Raw genomic sequence first — 24,307 nt, forward strand, 5'->3', positions numbered from 1 at the left:
TTTATCTGCTTTTCAAATCCTTTAATACTCCAATCTAATAAAAACCTAATGATCCAAATCTTTAAAATACATTTGGCTCCCAGCATCACAGTACTTGATGGGGAAAATTCAACACTTCCACTACGTTCTGTATGAAGAGGTGCTTTGTAATATTGCTGCTGACTGGTCTGGCTGTAGTAGCGAAGACTGCCCCCTCCCCACTCTCCGCGTTCTGTATCCAGCCACATGGAGCTTAATAGAAAAAAACTCCAATAGTTTATCTCTCACTATCTTATTAAATCTTTTAATCATTTGAAATGCATTGACCAAGTCACTCGTCCACCTCCAAAACTCCGGAGAACACAATCCAACGTCTTTTTTGTTTCAAACTTTAAATCCCACTATCAGTCCAGTCAATGAGATATTTTATCTGCATTGTATTCATTTTTGAATGAGGTTTATGGGGAAAAAAATGTGATGGAATGCACTAGCTAATAGAATGTTGAGAGCAGATAATAATGTTCAAACGGTTGTGTATTGTGAAAAGAAAACAACAGTTGCAGTACAATATGAAAGAAAATGGAACTTAGCACTCAGTTTTAATTCTGACAGACAACTGGCAAAGCAACAATGAGTAGAATGGCCCCATTCTATATAAATCTGTTTGCATATCTTGATTATCCCGGGATGCTGTTAGAGCAAGGTCAAACAGGACTGTTTGCAAAGGAGCCAATCTCTTTTTCGACCGACTCGTTGTGCTCAACAAAATATCTGAGAAATAGGAATGACTATCCACTCCTCCCTGAACATTCCTGTAAGCTGCTCCCGAAGGAGAAGAGAAAAAAAATTCCATACTGCTTCCGGGTTGCACATATTCAGAGCTTATTTCCAGCGATGTGATCCGACCCCCTTGTGAAGCATCTCAATTTTAATCAGCCTGCCTCTTGTCGGCGGAATGCTGATCACCTCCGGAATGAAAAGGGGAGAGCGCTGATTGGGAAATTCGCAGGATTTTGGCTTCCACGAGGACCGAGGAGGGCCTTTTGTGGTGAAATGTTGCATAAATAATGGCAACAAGGGTCGAAATGCAGCGGTTGCTATGGAGACCTTTGTGCCTGGGTGAACTCTATTCTACTGTAGAAAGCGGCGAGTCTTCAGCTGCCTGCACTGGCCCAGGCGTTTGCTAATGACTGACAAAAGTTATTTGCTCGCCGTGAAGGGGGATGTCAGCTTGGAGGGGCTTGGAGTGTTTGCCTTTGCTGTTTGCATAGCATGATCCATGCTAAGGTACACGAGTTCGGAATTTTCTCTCTCTTCTGGGGGGGGGTGTGTGATGAAGTAGCAGTTACTTTTTTTCTCTCTAATTCTCCCTGTGTCTGTGTTTGTTGTTTGCAAAAGGTCTTGTGAGTTTGCTTTGTCTCTCCATTCATCTGGTGCATCGCTGTCCCTGACAGCACTTTCCTGCCCGATAGAAGCACGGAGAAGGTTAGGGAGATTTAGCCTCGCAGACTGAAATCCGTTATTTCGCGTTTTCTTTTTAGTCTAAAGTACCAGGGACTTTCTTCCTCCTCAGAGACATCCCGCAGCACAGCGGCATGTTTTATATTCTCATTCCCTTAAGCAAGGCGTGGACTAGTTCAACTGCAGGAAGATCTCCCGAGCGTGTTATAACCCTCCCTCTGGAATGCCTCGATATTGGCTGACAATTCACTGCTTGCTTTCACTGTTCCCCACCCGGTCGAAACTTTAGCTTGGCAGAACCGGGTAGCATTTATTTTACTCTTAACATTCGAAACACAGTGCATGTGAAAACCAACCGCAGGCGATTCGTTTTATTCAAGAGATGAAAGAGACCTGGATAAGGTCAGCGAGACGGAGTTACAGTATGTGGGGTGGGGGTTGGTGGGGAATGTGGCTGGGGAGTTATGTCATGATAAAAATCCACTCAGGCAATGAAATAATCACCTCCTCCCCATCCGCCAGTTTAGAAATGATAGTCTTCAATCCTGAACCCCCTGAGACATGTAAAGCTTTTATGTTGTCTGATTTCATGTGCGGTATCATGGGATGCATGTACTCTCCCTGTTTCGGGAAAAAAAAGAGAGCAGGGTGATTTGTGTGTGTTACTCATGCCTCTTTTATCCCTCTCTCTCCTGGTGCTTAACGTTTTTACTGTCATGTTGAGTGTCGATAGGTAACCTCAGTAGTCTCTCTTGAGTGATGTATGAGTTAGGGTCCCCCGTAGGAGGTTTGCACTGATTTAAAACGATTGTTCAGTGTTCAAGCTGGGATCCCAGAGGAACATCCTTTCCAAAATTGAAGTTTCTTTTCATCAGTGCGATTTTGACCAAGCAGGAGCTTAAAGAGCTTCTTTACAATGGAACATTGAAGCTTCAGAATTTCACAGTGCCCCAGAAAAGTCGGCTGCAGTCAGAGATTTCAGGGTTACGGGGACTGAGATCAGGAATGGGAAGGTGGAGTAGATGCTCTTCTTGCCCCCCCCCCCCCCCCCCCATTGTGTTGAACTCCTGACAGTATAAGAGCCAAGACTTTGGGTTTTACACATTTCGCTGAAGATGTTGATGTTATTGCATTATTCAGGCAGGTGCCCTTGGCCCGTACCAGTTCTGTTCCTCTCCCACATTTCCTGAAGCTGTGAATTTGTTGGTCACTGCCCTTGCCTAAGGTAAATTGTTGTATTTGTACCTTGCTTTTAAGAAAGTTCACTTTGAAGGACTCCGTGTGCTGTGTACATAGAATGTTGTGACTGTATGGTCATTCTTCTGCTGTGATTCTGCAAATTGCATTCACAGAAAACTATTGCTTTCTTGTCACGTCCACTTCATGGCTTATAATGTGCTTTATTGTTTCAAATAAACTAACCCACAGACTTAATCAATCAGTTGTCAGGCGTTGATTATTAGACCATTCTCATTAATATTATATATCTGACTCTTAGAACAATGAAGGAAGACTTACATTTATATAGGGCCTTGAATGATTAGCTGTGAAGTACTTTGTGATATCTGACAATGTGTAGCTCTGTTGTAATGTTAGGCACAGTTGTGGCTTGCATTCCCTGCCTTGATGGGCCTCTGAGCACCTGCTAATCTTTTAGCTCAGTAGGAAGATCCACTGGCACCTGCAGTCTGCTCACATTCCAGCATTTAAATATTCAAGTTGCCTTCAAGATTGTTTGAGGCTGGTAGACCCTGACACTCGCACCCCACCTCTAGCTCCTTAGGGAGCAACTTCGTGCCTCACTGATCCAGTGCCTTCTTCTCCTGTCTTCCTTCCAATCCCCCCTTCAATTGGGAACGGGAAAAATTCTGCCACAAGGTCAAGCATCCATTGTTTTGGTCAATAATGTATCAATTTAGGATGCATCTTAAAGAGAGAAAGGTGCGGTTCGCTATGGAATTCCCCCCACCAAACCTGAGGGCTTGAGCAGCTGAAGATATGGCTGCCAGTGCTGCAGTGAAGGAAGTGAACGGTATACAAAAGACCAGAAATTGAATATCCGAGAAATCTTATAGCTGAAGGACATTATAGCTTAGGGTGGAGCAAAGCTGTGGAACAAAATGAGCACACAGTTGATCATTTTACAGTTGAATGCAACTTGTAAGATGGTGTTTCTTAAAGGAATACATGATTCTTCTTAATGGATAACTTTTCCTTTATTTTGGTCAAAAGTCCAACAGGAGCAGATAGCAAACATTAGTTTCATTTTGGGCCAGAACTTGGCATTGGAGTGGGAACTTCACGGGTGAGACTTCACTGTTTGAGCTTTGTCTAGACCCAACTGCCTTAGACATGCCATTTTCATTCTGGCAGGATTGAAGCTACACATAGGAGGTCCATCATTAGTCTGTTGCTTTGATCGACAAACTCTGCTGCTAAAGGAAAATGTCCCCCGGGATCACTAAGCAATATTCATTGAATGTGGCGGAGCCTGTGAATTTTGGCAGAGGTTCAACTCCTAAAATACTTCACTTGCATTGCTGGCAATTCCCTTGCATTTGAATCAAAAAAACGCAAGAATAATTTAACTATACTGCTTTCCAAACCTGTGTAGCAATTTCATTTGAAATATTGGATCATTGTGGAGGAAAATAACCATAAAAAGGTCATAGTGTCACAACAACTTCTGTTTATATGTACAGTGTCACAAACTGCTTTACAGGAGGGTAAATCAGGCAAAAATTGACATCATGCTGAGAATGGATATTCTATTCGTAAGAAACGTTGAGAGCAAATGTATAATTTGGATTGAACATATTGTGTAGTATTGCTGTATATCAGAGGATATCAATGGTTGCATTTTCATCTTGTTACCAAGATGGGAATCCAGCCACAAAATTTAGCAGGAAATCCCATTTTCTGTAATAAACTGGATGAAATCCGATTCTGTGATCAACTGCAAAGAGTTAGATTCTGAAGAAGAGTCATATTGGAATTGAAATGTTAACTAAGTTTCTATGTCTGTAGATGTTGCCAGACCTGCTGAGTTTCTCCAGTATCCACAGTATTTTGTTCCAATTTTCCTGTGGCTTTCTGTTCTCACGGCATTTTCTTGTATGGATCTGGAAAGCCTGATATGCAGGTTCCGCTGATGAAGGGCCTCCGTAGTAAAAGATTTGGAAAAAAATGTTTTTCTTAACGAGCACCATTTTTCTTCCCTGCTGCTCATTTTTGCACCTTTTTAGGAATTATCTCCTCATTCAAGGTATGACCACTTCTACCAGGTCAAGAAGAGCCTGGGATTGGAGTGGAACAACTTGGTTCTATTGTTTTTCTCCATTTTTAAAATGGCAAAGAATACCTGCCAGTCCAGGGATTCCCTTCCAGAAATGAGATAGTGCATGGTGGATTGCTGCAGGTTACACCCAGCACAACTTTAGACTTGGCATCAATAGATCTCCATTGCAGCCTCAGAGTCTTTAGCAGTCATGTCAGAGGCAGCATAGAGAAGGTTTACTAACCTGATCCTGAATAAGGAAGGTCTTATGAAGCGAGGTTGAATAGGTTGCTTCTGTACTCACTGGAGTTTAGAAGAATGATAAGTAAGAAACATATAAAATTCTTAGGGAACTTGACAGGGTAGATGCAGAAAGGTCATTTTCCCCTTGTGGAAGAGTCTAAGACCAGAGGGCGTAATCTCAGAGTAAAACTGGGATTAGGAGGAGTTTTTTCTCTGAAAGAGTAGCGAATTTGTGGAAATCTTTATTCTGTAATGCTGTAGAGGCTAGGTTATTACATGTATTCAAGATTGAGATGAACAGACTTGTAATCAGTAAGTGAATTGAGGGTTATGGGGAAATGGCAGTTCAGTGCAGTTAGGATTATCCGATCAGCCATGATCTCATTGAAAGGTGGAGCAGACATGATGGGCTGAATGGCTGACTTCTGCTGCTATGCATTATGGTCACCATTTCTAAATCCTAACTTTGACATAGATACAGCACAATCTCACTTTCAGTACATCGAGGCGCAGTGCAGCAGCACCAACCTGGAATGCCTTATCTTTCACATTCACAGACCCTGGGACATGGTGCTACAAGAAGGAGGCACCAGAAATAAATAATTAAATAATGATGGAATACCCAACCAAATGGTGTAGAAGAAGCGTATAGATGAGTGTAGAGCAATTTGTGTAGTTCATAAACAATTCAGGAAAGCCTTTGACAAGGTTCCACATCGATGATTGATAAAGAAGGTAAATGCATATTGGATCCAGGGCAAGTTGGATCCAATATTTGCTTAGTGGTAAACAGTGTTAATTCTAATTGTCTTACCAGCTATGTTGGCCTCCAAGGCCCCATTGTGCAGCAGCGACTTCTGGAATCAATGGTATTTGGTTGCCATGTGTGAAACATCAGAGTGTGCAAAGCTGCTATGCAGCTTCAAGGAAACAAAGATGATAGGAGACAGAGGAGCTGATAGAAGGCTATTTGTATGACTGGAGGCCAGTGCCCAGTGGCCTACTGTACAGATCACTGCTGGGTCCCTTATTGTTTGTGACATAATATGGAAGGAAATTTGGGGATGATGATGTAAAGTTTGGCCGGGTGTTGATAATGGGGAAGAAGGCTTAAAGTTACAGGAGAATATGGACAGATTGATCCGATGAGTAGATCAGTGGCAGATGGAATGAATTTACCCTGTTAAAGTGTGAAATGATATACTTTGGAAGAAGAAAATAGACAAGGGAGTACTCAATGAATGATAGGAAACTAGGAAGCTCTGAGGATCAGGCATCATGGAGTACTTGTCCATGGATCCCTTAAGGCAGCCAAACAAGTTAACAGGACAGTTAAGAAAGCATTTGTTTGATTTTTATTGTTGTCACATGCATTATGATACAGTGAAATGTGTTGTTTTGCGTGCTATATAGGCAGATCATACCATACAAACTGCCTCAGGATAGCAGAGCAGGATGCAGAGTACAGTGTGACAGCAGCAGAGAAGGTGCAGAGAGAGCAAAATCAGAATTAATATTTAGCAGGTCTGTTCAAAAATCTGATAACAATGGGGAAGAAGCTGTTCTTGAATATGATTTTGAATACATGTACCCTTTCATATCTTCTGCCCGACCGAAGATGGTGGAAGAGAGTATAATTGTGGGGGAGAGGGATCTTTGATGTTGGTTGATTTCCTGAGGCAGAGGGAAGTATAGATGGAGTCAGTAGATGGAAGGCTGGTTTGTATGATGGTCTGGGTTGTGTTCACGACCTTTTCTTTGGTTTCTTGCAGTCTTGAGAAGAGCAATTGCCATACCACACTGTGATTTATCCAGATAGTTTGCTTTCTATGGTGCACCAATAAAAATTGGTAAGAGTCTTTGTGGACGTGCCAAATATCCTTAGCCTCCTGAGGAAGTAGAGATATTGTTATACTTTCTTGACTGTTGCGTCATTATGGGTGGACCAGGACAGATTGTTGGTGATCACTGTTCCCAGGAACTTGACACTGTCGATCATCTCCACTTCAGCACCATTAATGTAGACGCTCTGCCTATGGGACACTAGACATTGTCAGTGGTGTCATAGATTATAAGAGTAAGGAGGTTGTATTGGAGCTGTATAAAGCTGGTTCATCCATAGCTGGAGTAGTGTGTACTGTCTGGTCACTGCATGTGCTTGCACTGCAGGAGATGCAGAGAACATTCACCAGGATGTTGCCTGGGATGCAGCATTTTAGCTATGGAAAAAGGCTGGATAAGCTTAGGTTTTCTTTGGAGCAGAGAAGGCTGAGAGGGTGCTGGGGTGAGGTTTATAAAATTATAGGGCAGAATGGCAGGGTGTGGGGTGCATTGACAGGGTGCATGGAAAGCAGCTGTTCCCCTTCAGTGGAAGGGTCAAGAACAAGGGGGCATAATGTTAAGGGTAAGCCAGGAGGTTTAGAGGGGACTTGAAACATTCTTCTGACCAAAGTATAATGGGGATCTGGAATGGACTGCTTGGCAGGAAATCTCAACCGTTAAAATGTACTCAGATCAGCACTTGGAATGTTATCATGTTCAAAGCTATGGATCCAGTGTTGGAAAGGGGGACTGGTGTAGATGTATTGGTTTTTGTTGTTACAAATTCAATGAGTCAGAGGGCCTGTTCTGTACTGTGTGATTCCATGAATAGGGTAACTTACACAAACACGACTGAGAGACAGTATCAGAGGATACTGTCTCTCCCAAGAGGTGGAGATTTTGAGCTTTGCATCCTTCTTCAATGAGACCTGAAGGTAAGGGACCTGCCTCCCCACCCAGTGGCCCAGAAGGTGACCATCACCCTTCATTGTCTTGCTAGCAGACTGTTGAAAGTCAAAATCAGCAGTACACAAGTGATCCATAGTGTCATTGATGGAAGGGTGGGGAAGCTTACCTCATGAGAGAGAGAGAGATAATGCACGAATAGGGTGACAGTTGGAATTTGCCTCTGTTGCAGACTTCCCTGAAGTGCAGGATGTGATCAGCTGCATGTGTTTGTGAATAAGAGCATCCATGCAGAATTCAAACAGGTGTATTAAAACATTCACTCCTCTGTGACCACAATGAGTGATCTCAGCACACGTGCTCAGCTGCTGTTGCCATGAGTCATTCATCTTAAGGGAATCTGGGCTGGCACAAATGTTGTAAATGACAGGCACATGACCACACACACGCAGGGAAACTTAGCTTCTCAGACTCCTCCATTGATCACTGTCGCCATAAAAGGTACAAAAGCTATCTTCACACTGAACAAGCCATTAGTGTATTTATGGTGAGATTGAAATTCCATGACTGCACAGGAGGGGCACTACAGTCTGCACCTCATAGAATATGTGGAATCATTCCAGCCTGCACATTTTCCATAGCTTGGCACTGAACAAGTGTTCTATGTATCAGACTTGGAGGAAGCTGAGGAAAGGACTGTCTCCTCCTCCTCTGAGGACGTGGTGAACATGGAAGAATTCATGCAGAGGAGGAAGTGAGGATGAAAGTCAAGAGGAAGGACCCCAGAAATGAGGGAGGCAACATCACCTTTCGAGGCTACGAGGTGTCTGTGCAGGCTGCAGTCGTGAGCAGATTCCATCTGATCAGCTTCATGATCGGATCCTTCCCATGAGTTTGAAAGTGAACCTGAGAGGCAGCGGGCAGCTGTTTGTGACACCAAGGAAAGGCCATTGGAAACATCCATGAGCAAACACAACAAAGGATTGAAGGCTCAGTTGCTGGATGAGATAAAGACTCCTGCCTATATGGAAATTTAAATACTGTATAAATATATTGTAAATAGCTGACATTTTACACAAGTGACTTTTGGTCACCGTTAGAATTGACAGTTGTCTTATTCAACACAACTTCACTAGTTCGGGCAGTGTGATGGTCTATAAAGTCATAGAATTTATATGACACAGTCATGGAATCATACAGCATGGAAACAGACCCTTCGGTCCAACCAGTCCATGCCGAACAGAATCCCAAACTAAACTAATCCCACCTGTCTGCTCCTGACCCATATCCCTCCAAACCTTTCCTAATCATGTACTTATCCAAGTGTCTTTTAAATGTTGTAACTGTGCCTGCATCCCCCACTTCCTCAGGAATTTCATTCCACATGCGAACCACCCCATTTGCTCCTCATGTCTTTTTTAAACCTCTCTCCTCACACCTTTAAAAGTATGTCCCCTAATCTTGAAATCTCCTGTCCGAGGGAAAAGGCACCTACTATTAATACTACCTACACCCTTCATGATTTTATAAACCTCTTAAAGTCACCTCGCAATGCTTCAGTGAAAGAAGTCCCAGCCTATCCAGCCTTCCTTTCTTACTCGAACCTTCCATACCCAAAATACTTATAAGTCTCCTCTGAACCCTTCCTAGCTTATTAATATCCTTCCTATCTGAGGCCCGTGTCCTCCACCCATGGTCGCTCTTCTGCAATGCTTTCCTTGTTGCCTGAAACCAGCTGATAGTTCTTGATAATGTGGCTGTGAGGATTTTGGGGGTTGACTTCATCATGCATCTGATGGGACCATCCCTGTCAGCAGGGGAAGCTGTACTTTTTTAGAGCTGTCTGGCAAATGGTGCTTGTGGCTGAGTGGTAGTAAAGTTAGGGGACAATGAGATTCCTTCAAAATAAAGGGATCCCTAACCTTCCTAACTTTGTTGACTTTCTGCAATACAGTAAAGTGCTCACTGCACTGGAGTCACCTTTGCTGGTGGTGGCCCGAGGTTCTGACCATCTTGATTATCTTCGGTCAAGCTGCCTGGTGGCGCTGGGAGGAACTCTGTGCCCTAAAGGGATGTGCCTCCCCAGTCTGCAGATGTATTTTCAGATCAAGTTCGGATAACCTGGTTGCAGTTCCCTCCTGGTGCTGGTGGTTATTCCAGGTGATGGTTATTCTGCAATATGTGAAGAGGAGACACCTAAGTCCACTTGTGTGGTTGTCATGGCCGTTTTGGATCTGAATTTCATGAAATGTAATTAATAGTCACGAGGGGTAAGTGCTAATCTGTATGTGGCATGTTAGAGAAGGGCTGACTAGAATGGACCTGGTAGCCGAAGCATTGTGTTACACATGATAGTGGCAAGCCATGTCCTGGGCCAAGTGCAACGAGGCACCAAGAAGATCGAAGAGCATTCATGGTTTGTTTCGTGGACATTTGCTTTGGAAGTTGGCCAGAAGGTGTTCAGTGTGTTGTGAGTGAGATTGATGTGGTGTTGCGAATGTGAAAGGTCTGAGTTGAAGTAAGGGATGGTGCGAACAAACTTTCTTGCCATTGTGACTGGTAGAAGAATGTCAGCTGCAGCTTGATGGGTTTCTTTTTACAAGTCAGAGACTTGTGGGGTGGGGTGCACGGGGAAGGAAAAGTCTAGTATAACTGGACCAGATGAACACACTCAGAACAGTGACTACATCCGTCCGTGTTCGTTCAGAATATGCAGTCAATGGGTCAGATCATACAGGGAAATAATATTTCAGGTAACAACCAGACAGCGCTGACCTTCAAAAATTGACTCCAGTGGCACTGTCTGTGGGCAGATGTTTGATTTAGGTTACATATGCTGTCCTTTTTAATAGGTAGAGGATGAGAACCTGCTGTTGCCCATGAACTCTCCCATCCCAAAATGCACATAGGACCTGCTGCTTTCTTGAGGGCACAGGACAGCTTTGGCAGCATCAGTTGTGCATTGGACGCCACAGAAGACCTGACTGTCATTTCACAAGCCCAGGGGGACATATTTGTCCTTTGGATTAAGTGAGAAATGGAAACGCAAATCTTAGAATTTTGCAAAGTGGTGTAGAATGGCGTTTCATCCGTTAGATTAAGTAAAACTCATAAAGTGGGCAAGAATTAAGGAGTGTTTGGCCATATTCAATTGTAATAGATAGTTAGGAGCTTTAAAATACTGTCATTTAATCTAGAGCTTGGATTGTTTTCATGCAGTTTATTGAATACTCAGGAATTATTATGGGTTTATAATTGGAGTGCTCAAATTACATCAGAAAACAAGACAAAGGGACCTGAAATCATTGACAATATGTACCTGAATTTTGAGATGAAATTGGAACACTAAATTCACTCCACCTCCCAGTGTTTACAATATGCATGGTTGGATTCACAAGAATTATTTTAGTCATTTCTGGATCCATTTTCAGTGATGCAATTTAAGCTTTATTTTATATAGCATTCATTTTGTTTCTCCATTCCAAAGTCCTTGGCCAGAAGTAGACAAACCTGCTCCCCAGTTATTATTATATAACCTACTATCAGGCGGTGCTTGAGAATGGTGCAAAATTATTCTGCACTTCCTTCTTTGGTCTCTTATAGATGCTTATCAATTGCTGGGACTAATAGTTGTAAACCGATTGTAATTTCCTCCCAACTGTAACTATCTATGGTGCATGCTAGAGTCTAGTAATTTGTGAAAGTAGACTGCAACTTCCAACATTGAATTGAAAAGATGCAAGAGATTGGGGGCTTGTGGGCATCACTGTGAGAAATAACACATCTTTTTGGTGATGGTGCTTGAAAGGTAAGTGTTTGTCAGTGACTAGGGTCACTCTTACTCTTCTCTAATATGGTGCCAATTTTTTTTTCTCTCTTTTCATCTGTGTGAGATGATATGACCTTAACCAAAAAGATATGTCCCTTCCACAGTGCAAGACTCATCTGTGTTGCTTTGGAGTATTCCCCCATATTTTGAGTTCATCTATCTGGTGTGGGAGGTCCAAAACCTTTTAGACCAAGGTAACAGTGCTACTAGCTGATCGACAATCCCCACTTGGCAGTTAGGAGGAAATTACTGACTTGACTCAGGCAGAGGCATTAGGTAGTTTGAATAAAACAGTGCTGTCACCAAAAAGTGGTGATCAACCAGCTTGGAAGTGACTTCAAAAGACCTTAATACTCATACAAGTCTGAGGTTGCAATCACCTGCAGTGTCTGTTATTGAGCTGATACAATGATTAAGCGTGGCATTTCTTGACCAAGATCAGCTTTTCCTGAAATAAAAACAAAGGGCTGGAGAAATTCAGCAGGTCTGCTAGCACCTGTGGACAGAGAAACACAGTTCACGTTCCAAGTCTGACGTGGCTCATCTTCAGAGCTCTGAATATTCACACTTGGACTCAAAATGTTAACTCTGCTTCTCACTCCATAGCTGCTGCAAGACTTGCTGAGGTTCTCCAGCATCTTGTTTATGTTGCAGATACTCATAGACAAATTGCCCGTAGTGTTAGGTAAGGGGTAAATGTAGGGGTATGGGTGGGTTGCGCTTCGGCGGGTCGGTGTGGACTTGTTGGGCCGAAGGGCCTGTTTCCATACTGTAAGTAATCTAATCGAAACAACAGTAATCTTGCTTTCATTTGCTCTCCCTGCTCATTCTCCATCAACCCTCCCTCTTTTTTTTCATCTAATTAAACTTTCATTGGCTTAATAATAAAATCGATTAGCAAGAAAAGTTTACGTAAACATAACATACAAACACAACTGCTTTATCTTCAAATAAGTTTGTAACCTCTTTACCAACTCCTATCATTCTGCAAGTACTTGAGAAGAAGGCATCGGAATGGCTGTGTAGTTGATTCTTGTCCTGTTTGTAGTTTTAGTATAGCTCAGTGGGAAAATTGTGATCATAGAGTCAGTGGATTGGGAGTTCATGTCCAATTTTGTCACTTAATCTAGGCTGACACTCCAATGAAATATAGAGTGTTGCATTTTGGAGGTACCATCTTTGAGGAGGGGTTAAATTCAGGTCCACCTGCTTTCCCAGGTGGGCCTAAAAGTTCTGTCTAGTGTCTCAGCCAATCCTTAACCAACATTGCTTTTTCAAAAACATTTCTTGGTCATTAACACATGAATATTTAAGCAATGTTATGCAGATTGGCAAAAGTGTTGAGAGTGCGGTGCTGGAAAAGCACAGCAGATCAGGCAGCATCTAAGGAGCAGGAGAATCGACATTTCAGGCATGAGCCCTTCATCAGGAAAATGGCCTTTCCCTGGAGAAAGGCTTACGCCTGAAACGTCGATTTTCCTGCTCCTTGGATCCTGCCTGACCTGCTGTGCTTTTCCAGCACCACACTCTCGACTCTGATCTCCAGCATCTGCAGTCCTCAATCTGTACTACAGACTGACAACAGTGGCTGCATGTTGAAATTACTCTGTTGTGAGCAAAATGCTTTGGCACATTCAGAAGATATGTAAAACACAATATAAATACAATTCTTTATACTAACTGTTATTATCATCTAATAAAAAATGAGATTTAATTGAATGAGGGAACAGTGATGGATATCTTAATTAAGGGTTAATTAGCTGAGAATTGGTTGTACAAATATGGGGAGCTAGTAATCTTTAGTCTGAGAGTTTTATGGAGTGTAGTTAATTGAAATAAAACTCTTACTCAACGGATGGACTTCACTGTTTAAATTTGGTATATAGCATAGTGTATAACAACTAAGAGTTGCATCCTCTTTGGAAATGCTTGAGGTGCAAATGTGTCAGATATATGACCAGTGGAAGACAAATGAAAAGGACTTTTGTAACCAAGACATTTTATTGATTTTTTTGCTTTCTTCAACTGCCTTTGTGCTGCCTTTGGTCATATGTACAAATTTTCTGTGTCCTGACTCTGAAGTCACCTGACAGCAGTATAAAAGAAAAACCGCTTATCCTGTCGCCTGCCTCCACCCCCCTCCCCATGCTTCATTTCTTGCCTTATCTCTTGACTGATATCCCTTTCTTTTCCCATCACAGGAGCTGCAGTTTGAAAGACTAACTAGAGAGCTGGAGGCCGAGCGCCAGATTGTCGCCAGCCAGTTGGAGCGATGTAAACTGGGATCTGACACAGGCAGCATGAGCAGCATTAGGTATGGATTAAAGTAGGCCATTGGTCCCAAACTGTTTGATTTTATATCACATTTATGACATCTCTTGAGATACTGTTAAAATGAAGGTTTTGGGTATGAGAATTACCAACAGTGTATGGTAGTCTTTAGAGGGACATGGTGGAAGCTGGGGTGTGAAGCAGAGATGGAGAATTTTATTTTTCTTGGGCTATTGCAACCTAAATGGTGAAAATGTACACACATTTGATTAGCTTCCCTGTTCTGCTGCCTTTGGACATCACTGATCAACTCTTTATGAGTGTATGTCTGTATGCATCTTCAGTCCACTTAATCATTAAACAGAAGCTGAGGAGCAAGGTCCATAGCAATTTAATGTTCGGATGCTACTCAAACACAGAAACAATTTCATTCATGGTATCCTAAAACAAATACAGAAATATAGTAGATGGATCAATGCTCTATATTTCACATGAATTGATTATGTAATTAGAATATAGACTTATAAATAGTCATTCGGTTGTACAGAGTATCGCTGAAAAAAGATACATTAGAGATTTTTTGTTTAGTAATCAGGACAATTCATAAGAATACCAGTTCAAGGCACCGGAGAGGAGAAGGCAGATTGTTTGGCCGCTGGACTCTAATTGGTAGAGGATTGTTTTAATTAGTGATTTAGATATAGATTTATATTGGTGCAAAAACATTGAGTCTTCGAGGGAGAGGGCACATTGCATGAATTTCATTTTGTAGGTTGACTGTGCAACTGGGAAGGATGGGTTTCTAAGAGATAAGCAAGATTTTTCTCATTACGTAGTTTGAATTAATTCAATGTTCTTGCAGATACTGGTGTTATAGACAGGAATGTCTCAATGCTGTGGAACACTATAGCAATTCATTATTTATTTCAAAATATGTATAGGCCCTTCCGATCTGACCAGTGACCATTTTGCAGATCTTTCCGCCTTTCATGGACTTGGCAGACAATGGGAAGTGTGGATGCAAAATGCAAGCAGCTGGGTTTTTTTTTTATATCACTTCAGCTATATAATATCCTGTTCTCATAAGTCCATGAACCTTATGGCTTTAGCTATGTGTTATTCTGCAGACAGCACAGTGGTTAGATGTTCAACGTGACAGTCATTTCTGATTTTCTGAGTCTGCCTCACTCCCTGAATCAGGATAGCAGGTTCCTAATATCGGTGCTTTGGATTTTAGCTCAAAGTGGAAATCCACTTAATTATAAAGAATGGGACCAAAGGTGTAAGGTTTTTTTCCACAATAATTAACAACATTTACATGGTTCATCATTGCTGTCTATTCAGATTTTTAAAAAAAATCATATTCCATTATCTGCTGTTGTGGTTTTGAACCTATGCTCCCAGAGCATTAACACAGGGATTACCATCCCAGTGACATTACCATTATGCCAATGCCACCTAAGGTGCAGGTTTTGAATTTATGCGATATTGTAAACAGGTCATTGTGCTTTGCTGCTTCATTTCACAGATCAATCATTGATTTCAACAGAAAATAAAATTAGGAGAGTTTTAAACAGGTGTTTAATTACTGTTAATTGTTTTCCATTACACTCTAAAAATTCCAAGTGGGAGCAAAAGGCTAAATTGGTAGTGCTTTATTGGTTACCATTGGGCAAGGATGCAGAAGACTTACAAACAAAGTGGTTTGTTACCAAATTTCAGGCATAGGGATTTGAGCAATTGGTTTGTCAAATTTGAATAGTTTTAATATATTCCTGATGCTTTAGTTCTTTTTGGAACTTTTATTCCTTGGCATTGTTCCTTGCAATTCTCTGGAAATTCACCTTGAATTTGTGGTAACTCAGGGATGAACGTTATTCCTTAGCATTGTTCCTTGTAATTCTCTGGAAATTCATCTTGAATTTGTGGTAAAGCAGGGATGAACTTTTATTCCCTGGCATTGCTCCCCGCAATTCTCTGGAAATTCATCTTGAATTTGTGGTAACTCAGGGATAATCTTCAATATAGAATTGTGTATTGTGGATATTTATCTATTAATCTGTTGAGAGATACTACTACTTTCACAACCTCTATCCACTATAATTATTAACTATTGTGCATGTGAACTCATTGACACTTACTTGGAGACAAGAGACCAAAGACAGCAAATTATCACAAATTGTAACTTCATGGATGGTGATTAGGGTATCACTGGCACTATGTTGTACAGATCACTGGCTTGGGTCATTGAATCTGCTTGCAGTCAGATTCCCTCTGCAAAATGTCTGAGCACACAAAGGCATTTCCCTTCCCCCCAGTAGGAGTGATGCGGTCCCCTCAAGAAGTTGGAAGGGCAGCAGTGGAATATGGAAGCTGGAATTCACTGCCTAATGATGTGCACACTATCACAGAAGGAGGTCATCTGGCTCATTGTCTCTGTACTAGGTGTCCATTGAGCATTATAACCTGGTGCCATTCTCTTGCCTCTTCCCTGTCCTTACATGTTGTTTCTATCCAAATGATCATCTGCTTTGTTCCATCACTACTATTTTACAACTAATAAACCAATGTGTTCCCAAGAAACAAAACAAAACTTCCAAAATTCTGGGCCAATCCTGGATGTTGTCAAACCCTAACAAAGAAAGAAAGAGAGAGACTAATTAAATAATCATAGTTGATTTAAAATTTGTCTCATGACAAATGCATCGCCATAACCAGAAATGCATGGTATTTCCTGCACATATCTTCATTCACTCCTCGATTCTTATACCTATCTGTTTTCTCACCTCCATCAGAGTTGCTGTCTTTTTCAACCTGGATTAGTTTCTGACTTTGTAAGATTTTCCATCCCTTAGTGATCTTCCTGTTTCTCCAATTCTGGACATTTGTGCATCTTTAATTTCCTTTGGTCCACCATTAGAAACTGTAATTTCAGATACCACTGTTCTAAATTGTGAAATTCTCATCTGAAAACCTTCCACCTCTTTCTCTTCCTCTAAACTCCTTGGGACTCTTTCCCATTGTGAACGGTGCTATACTCTTGTGGCACAGTGGTAATATTCTTTGAACCCCAGGTTCAAGTCCTACTGACTCTCACCGTGTGTAATAACATAGTTGATTAGAAAATGTTAAGCAAAATTGTAACGTTAGTGAACATTTCTCTTTGCAACAACTGACAACAATTTTGGAGGAAAATGCATTAATCAACCCTGTATTGGGAGTAACTTTACAGAAAACATCACTGTGTTTTCCAGACTTGAGGAACCAGAGAAAATGAGCAAATGGGCAGTGTGAAATTTTATCAAATGGAAATTTCACGGTCACTCAGCCAGCTCATTTTCGACGGGGACGTGGGTTTGGAGGGGGTTACATAAAATAGAACAGTAGCTAGATCACAGCGTCCCATCGAGCCCCAAACTATCCCATAACAAGGTGAACAGGTAAGACTTCATGAGCTCATCCACCCTGGAGCCCATTGTGGCCACAACTGGCCAATAAATGGTTATCATCCCGGTCAAAAATAATACATGCTCCTGGGGAAGGCAGACCGAAGGAGGACCGGTTACTACTTCACAATCTCAGATGGAAAGGCAGAATGGAATGTAGGTTACTACTTAATGTGGAGTTTAAAATCTGATTGAAGATTTGTAGTTCGGGTATCCGTTGTTGTGGTTCTGCTCGCCGAGCTGGAAGTTTTTGCTGCAAACGTTTCGTTCCCTGGCTAGGGAACATCATCAGTGCTGTTGGAGCCTCGTGTGAAGCGCTGCTTTGATGTTTCTTCCGGTATTTATAGTGGTTTGTTCTTGCCGCTTCCGGGTGTCAGTTTCAGCTGCAGTGGTTTGTATATGGTGACCTGGACACCATATACAAACCACTACAGCTGAAACTGACACCCAGAAACGGCAAGAACATCCATCAACAGACACATCGACCTGGACCCCACATACAAACCACTGCAGCTGAAACTGACACCCAGAAACGGCAAGAACATCCATCAACAGACACATCGACCTGGACCCCACATACAAACCACTGCAGCTGAAACTGACACCCGGAAGCGGCAAGAACAAACCAATATAAATACCGGAAGAAACATCAAAGCAGCGCTTCACACGAGGCTCCAACAGCACTGATGATGTTCCCTAGCCAGGGAACGAAACGTTTGCAGCAAAAACTTCCAGCTCGGCGAGCAGAACCACAACATTAATGTGGAGTGCCCTCCAAGATGTTTTCCTACCTAGTGATTATTCCACACTCCCAGCTTCCAAGCCCTCAGTATCTTTCTTCACCTCCTCGAGGATTCCTGATTTCTTGCCAACCTGAAACTTCAAACTTATTCCAAAGTCCTATCACAATGGACTTTTTGCTCACGGTCTGTTTGCAGTCCTGGACTGCCACTTTTGAATTCTGGTGCTGTTGGTTTTGCTCAGCCACCAGTCAGTAAAATTGGCCAACTGCTCTTGAGAGTGTGATTGGATGCATCATGGCTTAGTAAGGCAAGTGCTCTGCTCAGGACCAAAGGAAACCACAGAAAGTTGTGAACACTGCCCATACCATTATGCAAGCCAACCTTCCATCCATTAAGTCCAACTGCAGTCCTCTTTCTCACGGAAAGGCAGCCAACACCATCAAAGACTCCTCCCACCCCGGATATAAACTCTTCCAACCTCTTCCGTCAGACAGAAGATACAAAGGTTTAGGCACATTTACCAATAGGTTCAAAAACGACTTCTACCCAGCTGTCATTAGACTTCTGAATTGACCTCTCGAATTTCAAATTTAATGTTAATCTTGCTTTTTGTACACTTTCTTTGCGACCATGTATTCCTCGCTCGGTTCAAACCACCCTATGATCTTTGCGTCTTTGTATATTATGATCTGCTGTATTGCATTTAAAACAAAGCTTTTCCCTATACTTAAGTATATATGATAATAATAATAAATCAAATCAAAGTTCTTTCCCTGAGGGATGGTGGTCACACAATTACCTAACTAGGAAGGCCACCCTGTGAATTATCACCATGAGACCATCATGGGGGTGAGACCATGGGTGGCAAGTTGGAAGTGAGCCAATAAATTCCAGTTAGAGACCTTGTCAGAGTGATTGAGAAGCTTGACAGCTTCAGAAGGCTCGAGGATTGAGGATTGGAAGTCAGATTCTAAACTATGTTAGCTGTTTGAGTACCTTGGAAGCTAATGAGGCTCTGTCATATTGTGGATTCTTTTAAATTTAAACAGCTGTACTTGGAACTGCACAACACAGAGCTGTAATTAAATGTAAAAATCCTTTAATATTCCACCAGGACACTTCTTCACTTTTCAGTGGGAGTATAGAGACAAAAACTAGTAATTAAAAAGGGGCCATTTTTTCTCCCTTTATATCTCATTTTAAAAATAGACAATCAAGTACTTCCAGCCAGTGAGGTGGGGATGTAACTTATAAAGGGAGTCAAGCTAAATTATGGGACTATGTGGGCTTAGATCTTGTGGTAAAACATAATAGTGAGGTTAGCAGTGCTTCTCCTTACACTAAATTGAACAGCAGCTTGAAGTGATGGCTCATGTGCAGTTAAATACAGAAATCTGGAAGTCTTTCTCCAAGTTTCCCTACTCCTTCAGAAACCTTGTGACACTGATAGCTCATCAAGAGACTCACCATTGAAACACATAGGCGAGTATGAAATGGTGAAATTTATGTAATAGTTCCTGACTAAACATGCCAGGACACAAAGAGGGTTGTCCATATCTCTTTCCCTTAAAATGAATTTGTATCGAATGGAGCCACATTCCCTTCAGGTTTTTACCTTTCGTAAATGTTTTGTTACTTTTTCTCTTGACTCTATCTTTGCTTTCTTGCTTTCGTGCTCATTGCTTACTTTCTTGTTAGCGAGTTTTGAGAAGATTTATGGCTCAGGTTGAGGTTTTAGATGTAGGCTTGCTCACAGCTGGAAGATTCATTTCCAGATGTTTTGTTTCCTTACTAGGGAACATCTTCAGTGGACCTCATGCGAAGCAATGCTGAAAATTCCTGCTTTCTATTTATATATTTGGGTTTCTTTGGGTTGGTGATGTCATTTCCTGTGATGATGTTATTTCCAGTGGTGACATCACTTCCTGTTCCTTTTCTCAGGGAATGGTATATGGGGTCTAACTCAATGTGTTTATTGATAGAGTTCCGGTTGGAACGCCATGCTTCTAGGAATTCTCATGCATGTCTTTGTTTGTTTGGCTTGTCCTAGGATGGATGGGTTGTCCCCGTCGAAGTGGTGTCCTTCCTCATCCGTATGTGAGGATACTAGTGAGAGAGGGTCATGTCCTTTTGTGGTTAGTTGGTGTTCATGTATCCTGGTAGCTAGTTTTCTGCATGTTTGTCCAATGTAGTGTTTGTTACAGTCCTTACACGGTATTTTGTAAATGATGTTAGTTTTGCTCATTGTCTGTATCGGGTCTTTCAAGTTCATCAGCTGCTGTTTTAGTGTGTTGGTGGGTTTGTGGGCTACCATGATGCCAAGAGGTCTGAGTAGTCTGGCAGTCATTTTCGAGATGTCTTTGATGTAGGGGAGAGTGACTAGGGTTTCTGGACGTGTTTTGTCTGCTTGTTTGGGTTTGTTGCTGAGAAATCGGCAGACTGTGTTTATTGGGTACCCATTCTTTTTGAATACACAGTATAGGTGATTTTCCTCTGCGTAGTTCCTCTGTGCTGCGGTGTGTGTTGGCTCGTTGAAATAATGTTCTGATGCAGCTTTGTTTGTGGATGTTGGGATGATTGCTTCTGTAGTTCAGTATTTGGTCTGCATTTGTTGTTTTCCTGGAGACGCTGCTTTGAAGTTCCCCATTGGCTGTTCGCTCTACTGTGACATCTAGGAACGGCAGTTTGTTGTTGTTTTCCTCCTCTTTAGTGAATTTTATGCCAGTAAGGGTATCATTGATGGTCTTTCTGGTATTCTTTCTCTTTCTCACACTTTTGCTCTCTTTCTTGCTCTCTCACTTTCTCACTCTTTCTTGCTGTCTCTCGTGCTTTCTTTCTTGCTCTCTTGTTCTCTTTTGTGCTCTCACACTCTCGTGATCTCCATTCCTGTTACCTTTCCATCAGCTACTATTCCCAACCCTTTGCAATCTTTGCAATCCAACCCCACCTCTTCTCCTCCTTACCTCTGTTTCCACCCCTCCAAAGCCTCCTGTGTAGTGCCTGCTGAAAGAATCAGCTGGTTTGCATGTGAGTTAGAGCCAGAGATATCACCAGATATCACTACACAGTGTTCTGTTACTGGAGGCTGCTAATATTAGCCAGGATGACCTTTTTGGTTCTCCTAACATATGGGGTAGTAACTGAATTCCATTTAAGACTCCTGGAGGGAGCAGTTGCCCAAATGTCTGCAGAAATTCCTTCAATAAGGTTTTGATGACACAGATTCATCAGGACTTCCTTTGACCCATTTCAAGAAAAAACTGTCAAGTCATCTCAAACAAAACTGAAGCAGCCACAATAATGTTGTCCAATTTACCATCCTTGCCCTAAACCTTCCTTAAGCTTACAGTCCTATTTAACTGTCTCTTGCATACACAACACCTTTGTACATGTATCCCCTCTGATGTTTTCCCTCTACTAAAGCTTTCTTTTGTTCTTAACAGCTCCTTTCTTTACATAAGCTCTGTATTTATCCGCACAACTTTTGTATGTTACCATTGTATTCGTTGGTACTGCTTCCAGGTCAAGGGTTGTCAAGTCACATGGACCAAGACAGTCACAATTGATTCCTTCACTATTAATGAAAATTCTTTTTAAAAGTGTTGTGAAGCATTCTTGAAACCAGTGGCAGATTCTCTAGACACTTGTTTGCAGATCAAAGTTCATCAGACATTTAAGATAGTGATTGTACTTTTCCTATGAATTGAGATCTATATTCTTGTACATCACCGTTTTAAGGACCATCTGGTGCGAGCCTTATACTGTGGATGATGGAGTGGAGAATTTTTTAAAAATTCTGGATTAAGGGTGCAGCAACAGTTTCCACGCTCAATGTTTAATTAGCCTCAAAAAGGTTGACAAACAAGCTGTGTGGCATCAACTCTGAACAGTACTGGATGGTGACTGTACATGGGGCCTTAGACAATATTCGTGGGATTAAATTGTGACTTATCTTCATGGTAATGCTGTCAAAGAAGAAACACTTACATTTCTATCATACTTTTCTCAATCTCAGGATATCTCAAAGCACTTTAAAGCCAATTAACTATTTCTGAAGTGTAGTCACGATAGTTGAGTTGCAGCGAGAAAACAATGCTGCTCTTTAGTGATCCAAAAGGTGTTGGACAACTGAAACCAAAACAGACATTTACCACTGAAATCATAAAGGAAATCTTACTAATTCTTGCAGCCTTCCCAAAATTTGTAAGTGGTTTACCACTTTCCATTGTCCATTAGTTGGTGGTATTTCTTTCTCTCTCTATTTTTACCTGTGGTATTTTTAATGGTCATGAACAGAATGTGCACAATAGTAAACGCTCTCTTGGCAATGTTCTGTCTTTTTGTCCTCCTCACACTGGTGTTTCCTCTGCACCAAGCTGCCTGCTTAAAATTCCTTTCACACAGGGAGCTTCACTAATAAATTCTATTTATAGAGAGGGCACCATGTTGGAAACCAAGAAGATCCTTGCATTTAGCTGAAGAGCTATTAGCCATTCCTTATTTCTTGTTATCTCCACACTGTGCGAAAGACCCAGTTTGCCGAGCAGTTTATTTGCGTCTCTTGCAGTTGTTTTTGCCAGTTCAGGCAGCTGTGGGAGCACAGTCCAGTCAGGCAGAAATTCCCAGCATGCTGTAACTTCTTGTTACATGAGCTTATGATTGTGCCTCACATTTGCAGTTTACATGTTGTGACACATAGGAGCCAGAATAGGCCGTCCAGTGCCTTGAGACTGTCCCACAACTTAATTATAATATGGATGATCTGCATTTTAATTCCATTTAGTCCCTTTGATTATATAACTCTTCTTTGTCTTTGCCAAACAGAAATACATCAATCGCAGTTTTTAATATCATTTGACCTAGTATTAGCAGACTTTTCAAGGAGAAATACAAATTTTCTGAAGCATCAGATCTAAAAATGAAAGGTAACAGAACGTAAAGATCAATTTAGTTATTTGTAAGGGACTTTTTCTGATACTTATGGAGATCTGACATTGCAACAGTGCCATGTCAGGATGTGTTCCTAAGTTCGTTAAACACAATGTCATTCTGTATTCACTGAATGAAATCCATTTTTTTTGGGGGCGGGGGGGGATAGTTCATCGCATTTCACGATCCCATGGAGTGTGAAGGAGTATGAAGTGAGCAGGGCACACAAGTTAATTCGACATGTGAAGTAAGACCTAACAAAAAGTTCTGCAGCTAAAGTTTGACTGCTTTTGGATTTTGATGGCCAAAGTTTTATGATTACAATCTGGTACAGTAACAATGGCTGTGAGTACAGGCTGAACAAAGTCGTTGGCTGTATTCAGTTGTGCTATGCTCAAAAATCAAAGAGAAATGCATACCCTACATGAATGATATTTAACTCCACCAAAACTTTAGTTTTGTCTCTGTCTGAAAAGGGATTTTATTTTGAATCTACAAGTTTCAAAGGGCCACAGATTCTGAATGTGCCATTGAATGAGCCACCACCTCATCAAGACAGTCAAACAGCCAGATTAAAACTTTCGTGGCAGAATATCACAAGAAATGGATTCTCTAGTTGTTTTGTCTCATTGTGTTTGTCGAACTTCACTCAGGGATGAATTTGCCTAATTTCCAGTAATCGAGTTTTGTTAAGTGAAATTTACATTGCCCACTTTGCCAAAAAATTCAGTTGCATAATTCATGAGGCAAAGTGTAGAAAAGTCGTGCCAAGCGAAGGCAGTGTTCTCATGGAATGGTTTACCCGGAGAGGCTGAATTGTTTGCCACTGCTGTGATCTTCAGGTCTCCATGCCTCTGCCACCTTTATCTAGTCCAGTTGCACGGTGGTTCGGACATTGCAAACCAGGGACTTGCTCTCAGGCTGTAATGCTCCCCCTTCCTTGCTGAGCACACAGCTTAGAGGAAAGGAACACTCCTTACTCGCTTTGTCCATGGTGAATTGGAAATGTCACTGGATGGAATATTGGGAAAGAAGGCAGTTCTTTTTCCAGCTGACTGCCACAGGAAGCATCACAACCAGACATGACCAGCATAGACCCAAGTTGTCATCTGCGTCAGTGCTTTGTGCTGGGTAAGAAGGAACTCCGAGCAGCAAAGGTAGAAAATCAGTGATCTTCTGTACTTCACAACATTCGGGTACCATTGTCATTTGTCTGTCACCACACAGTCACAGGGCCAGCAGTCTCTTGAACTCTACCATTGTGCACACATCTCATCAAGGATCAGCATGGCTCAGTATTGCATGCATCATGTTCACTCAAGCACCCTGGCTGCTTGTCCTCCCAAACTACAAACATTTCTTGCCCTCTACATTTCCTACTCACCCAATGGGGACACGACAC

General features: G+C 41.8%; 1 protein-coding gene across 4 annotated transcripts in view; it reads left to right on the forward strand.

Moving 5' to 3' along the window:
• The first annotated feature begins 910 nt into the window (after window positions 1–910).
• Window positions 911–24,307, forward strand: part of LOC132832251 (catenin delta-2-like) — a 488,139-nt gene continuing 464,742 nt past the window's right edge. For 2 of the 4 annotated variants that reach the window (XM_060850083.1, XM_060850087.1), the window contains exons 1-2: window positions 911–1,266; window positions 13,718–13,830. In XM_060850083.1, the coding sequence (XP_060706066.1) occupies window positions 1,252–1,266; window positions 13,718–13,830 (128 nt within the window). In that variant the 5' untranslated portion in view covers window positions 911–1,251. Of the gene's footprint in view, window positions 1,267–2,580; window positions 2,666–13,717; window positions 13,831–24,307 lie in introns of all 4 variants that reach the window. The other 2 variants (XM_060850084.1, XM_060850086.1) reach the window with 2 other exon arrangements.

The sequence above is a fragment of the Hemiscyllium ocellatum genome, chromosome 34, assembly GCF_020745735.1.
Source record: "Hemiscyllium ocellatum isolate sHemOce1 chromosome 34, sHemOce1.pat.X.cur, whole genome shotgun sequence".
Lineage (NCBI taxonomy): Eukaryota > Metazoa > Chordata > Chondrichthyes > Orectolobiformes > Hemiscylliidae > Hemiscyllium > Hemiscyllium ocellatum.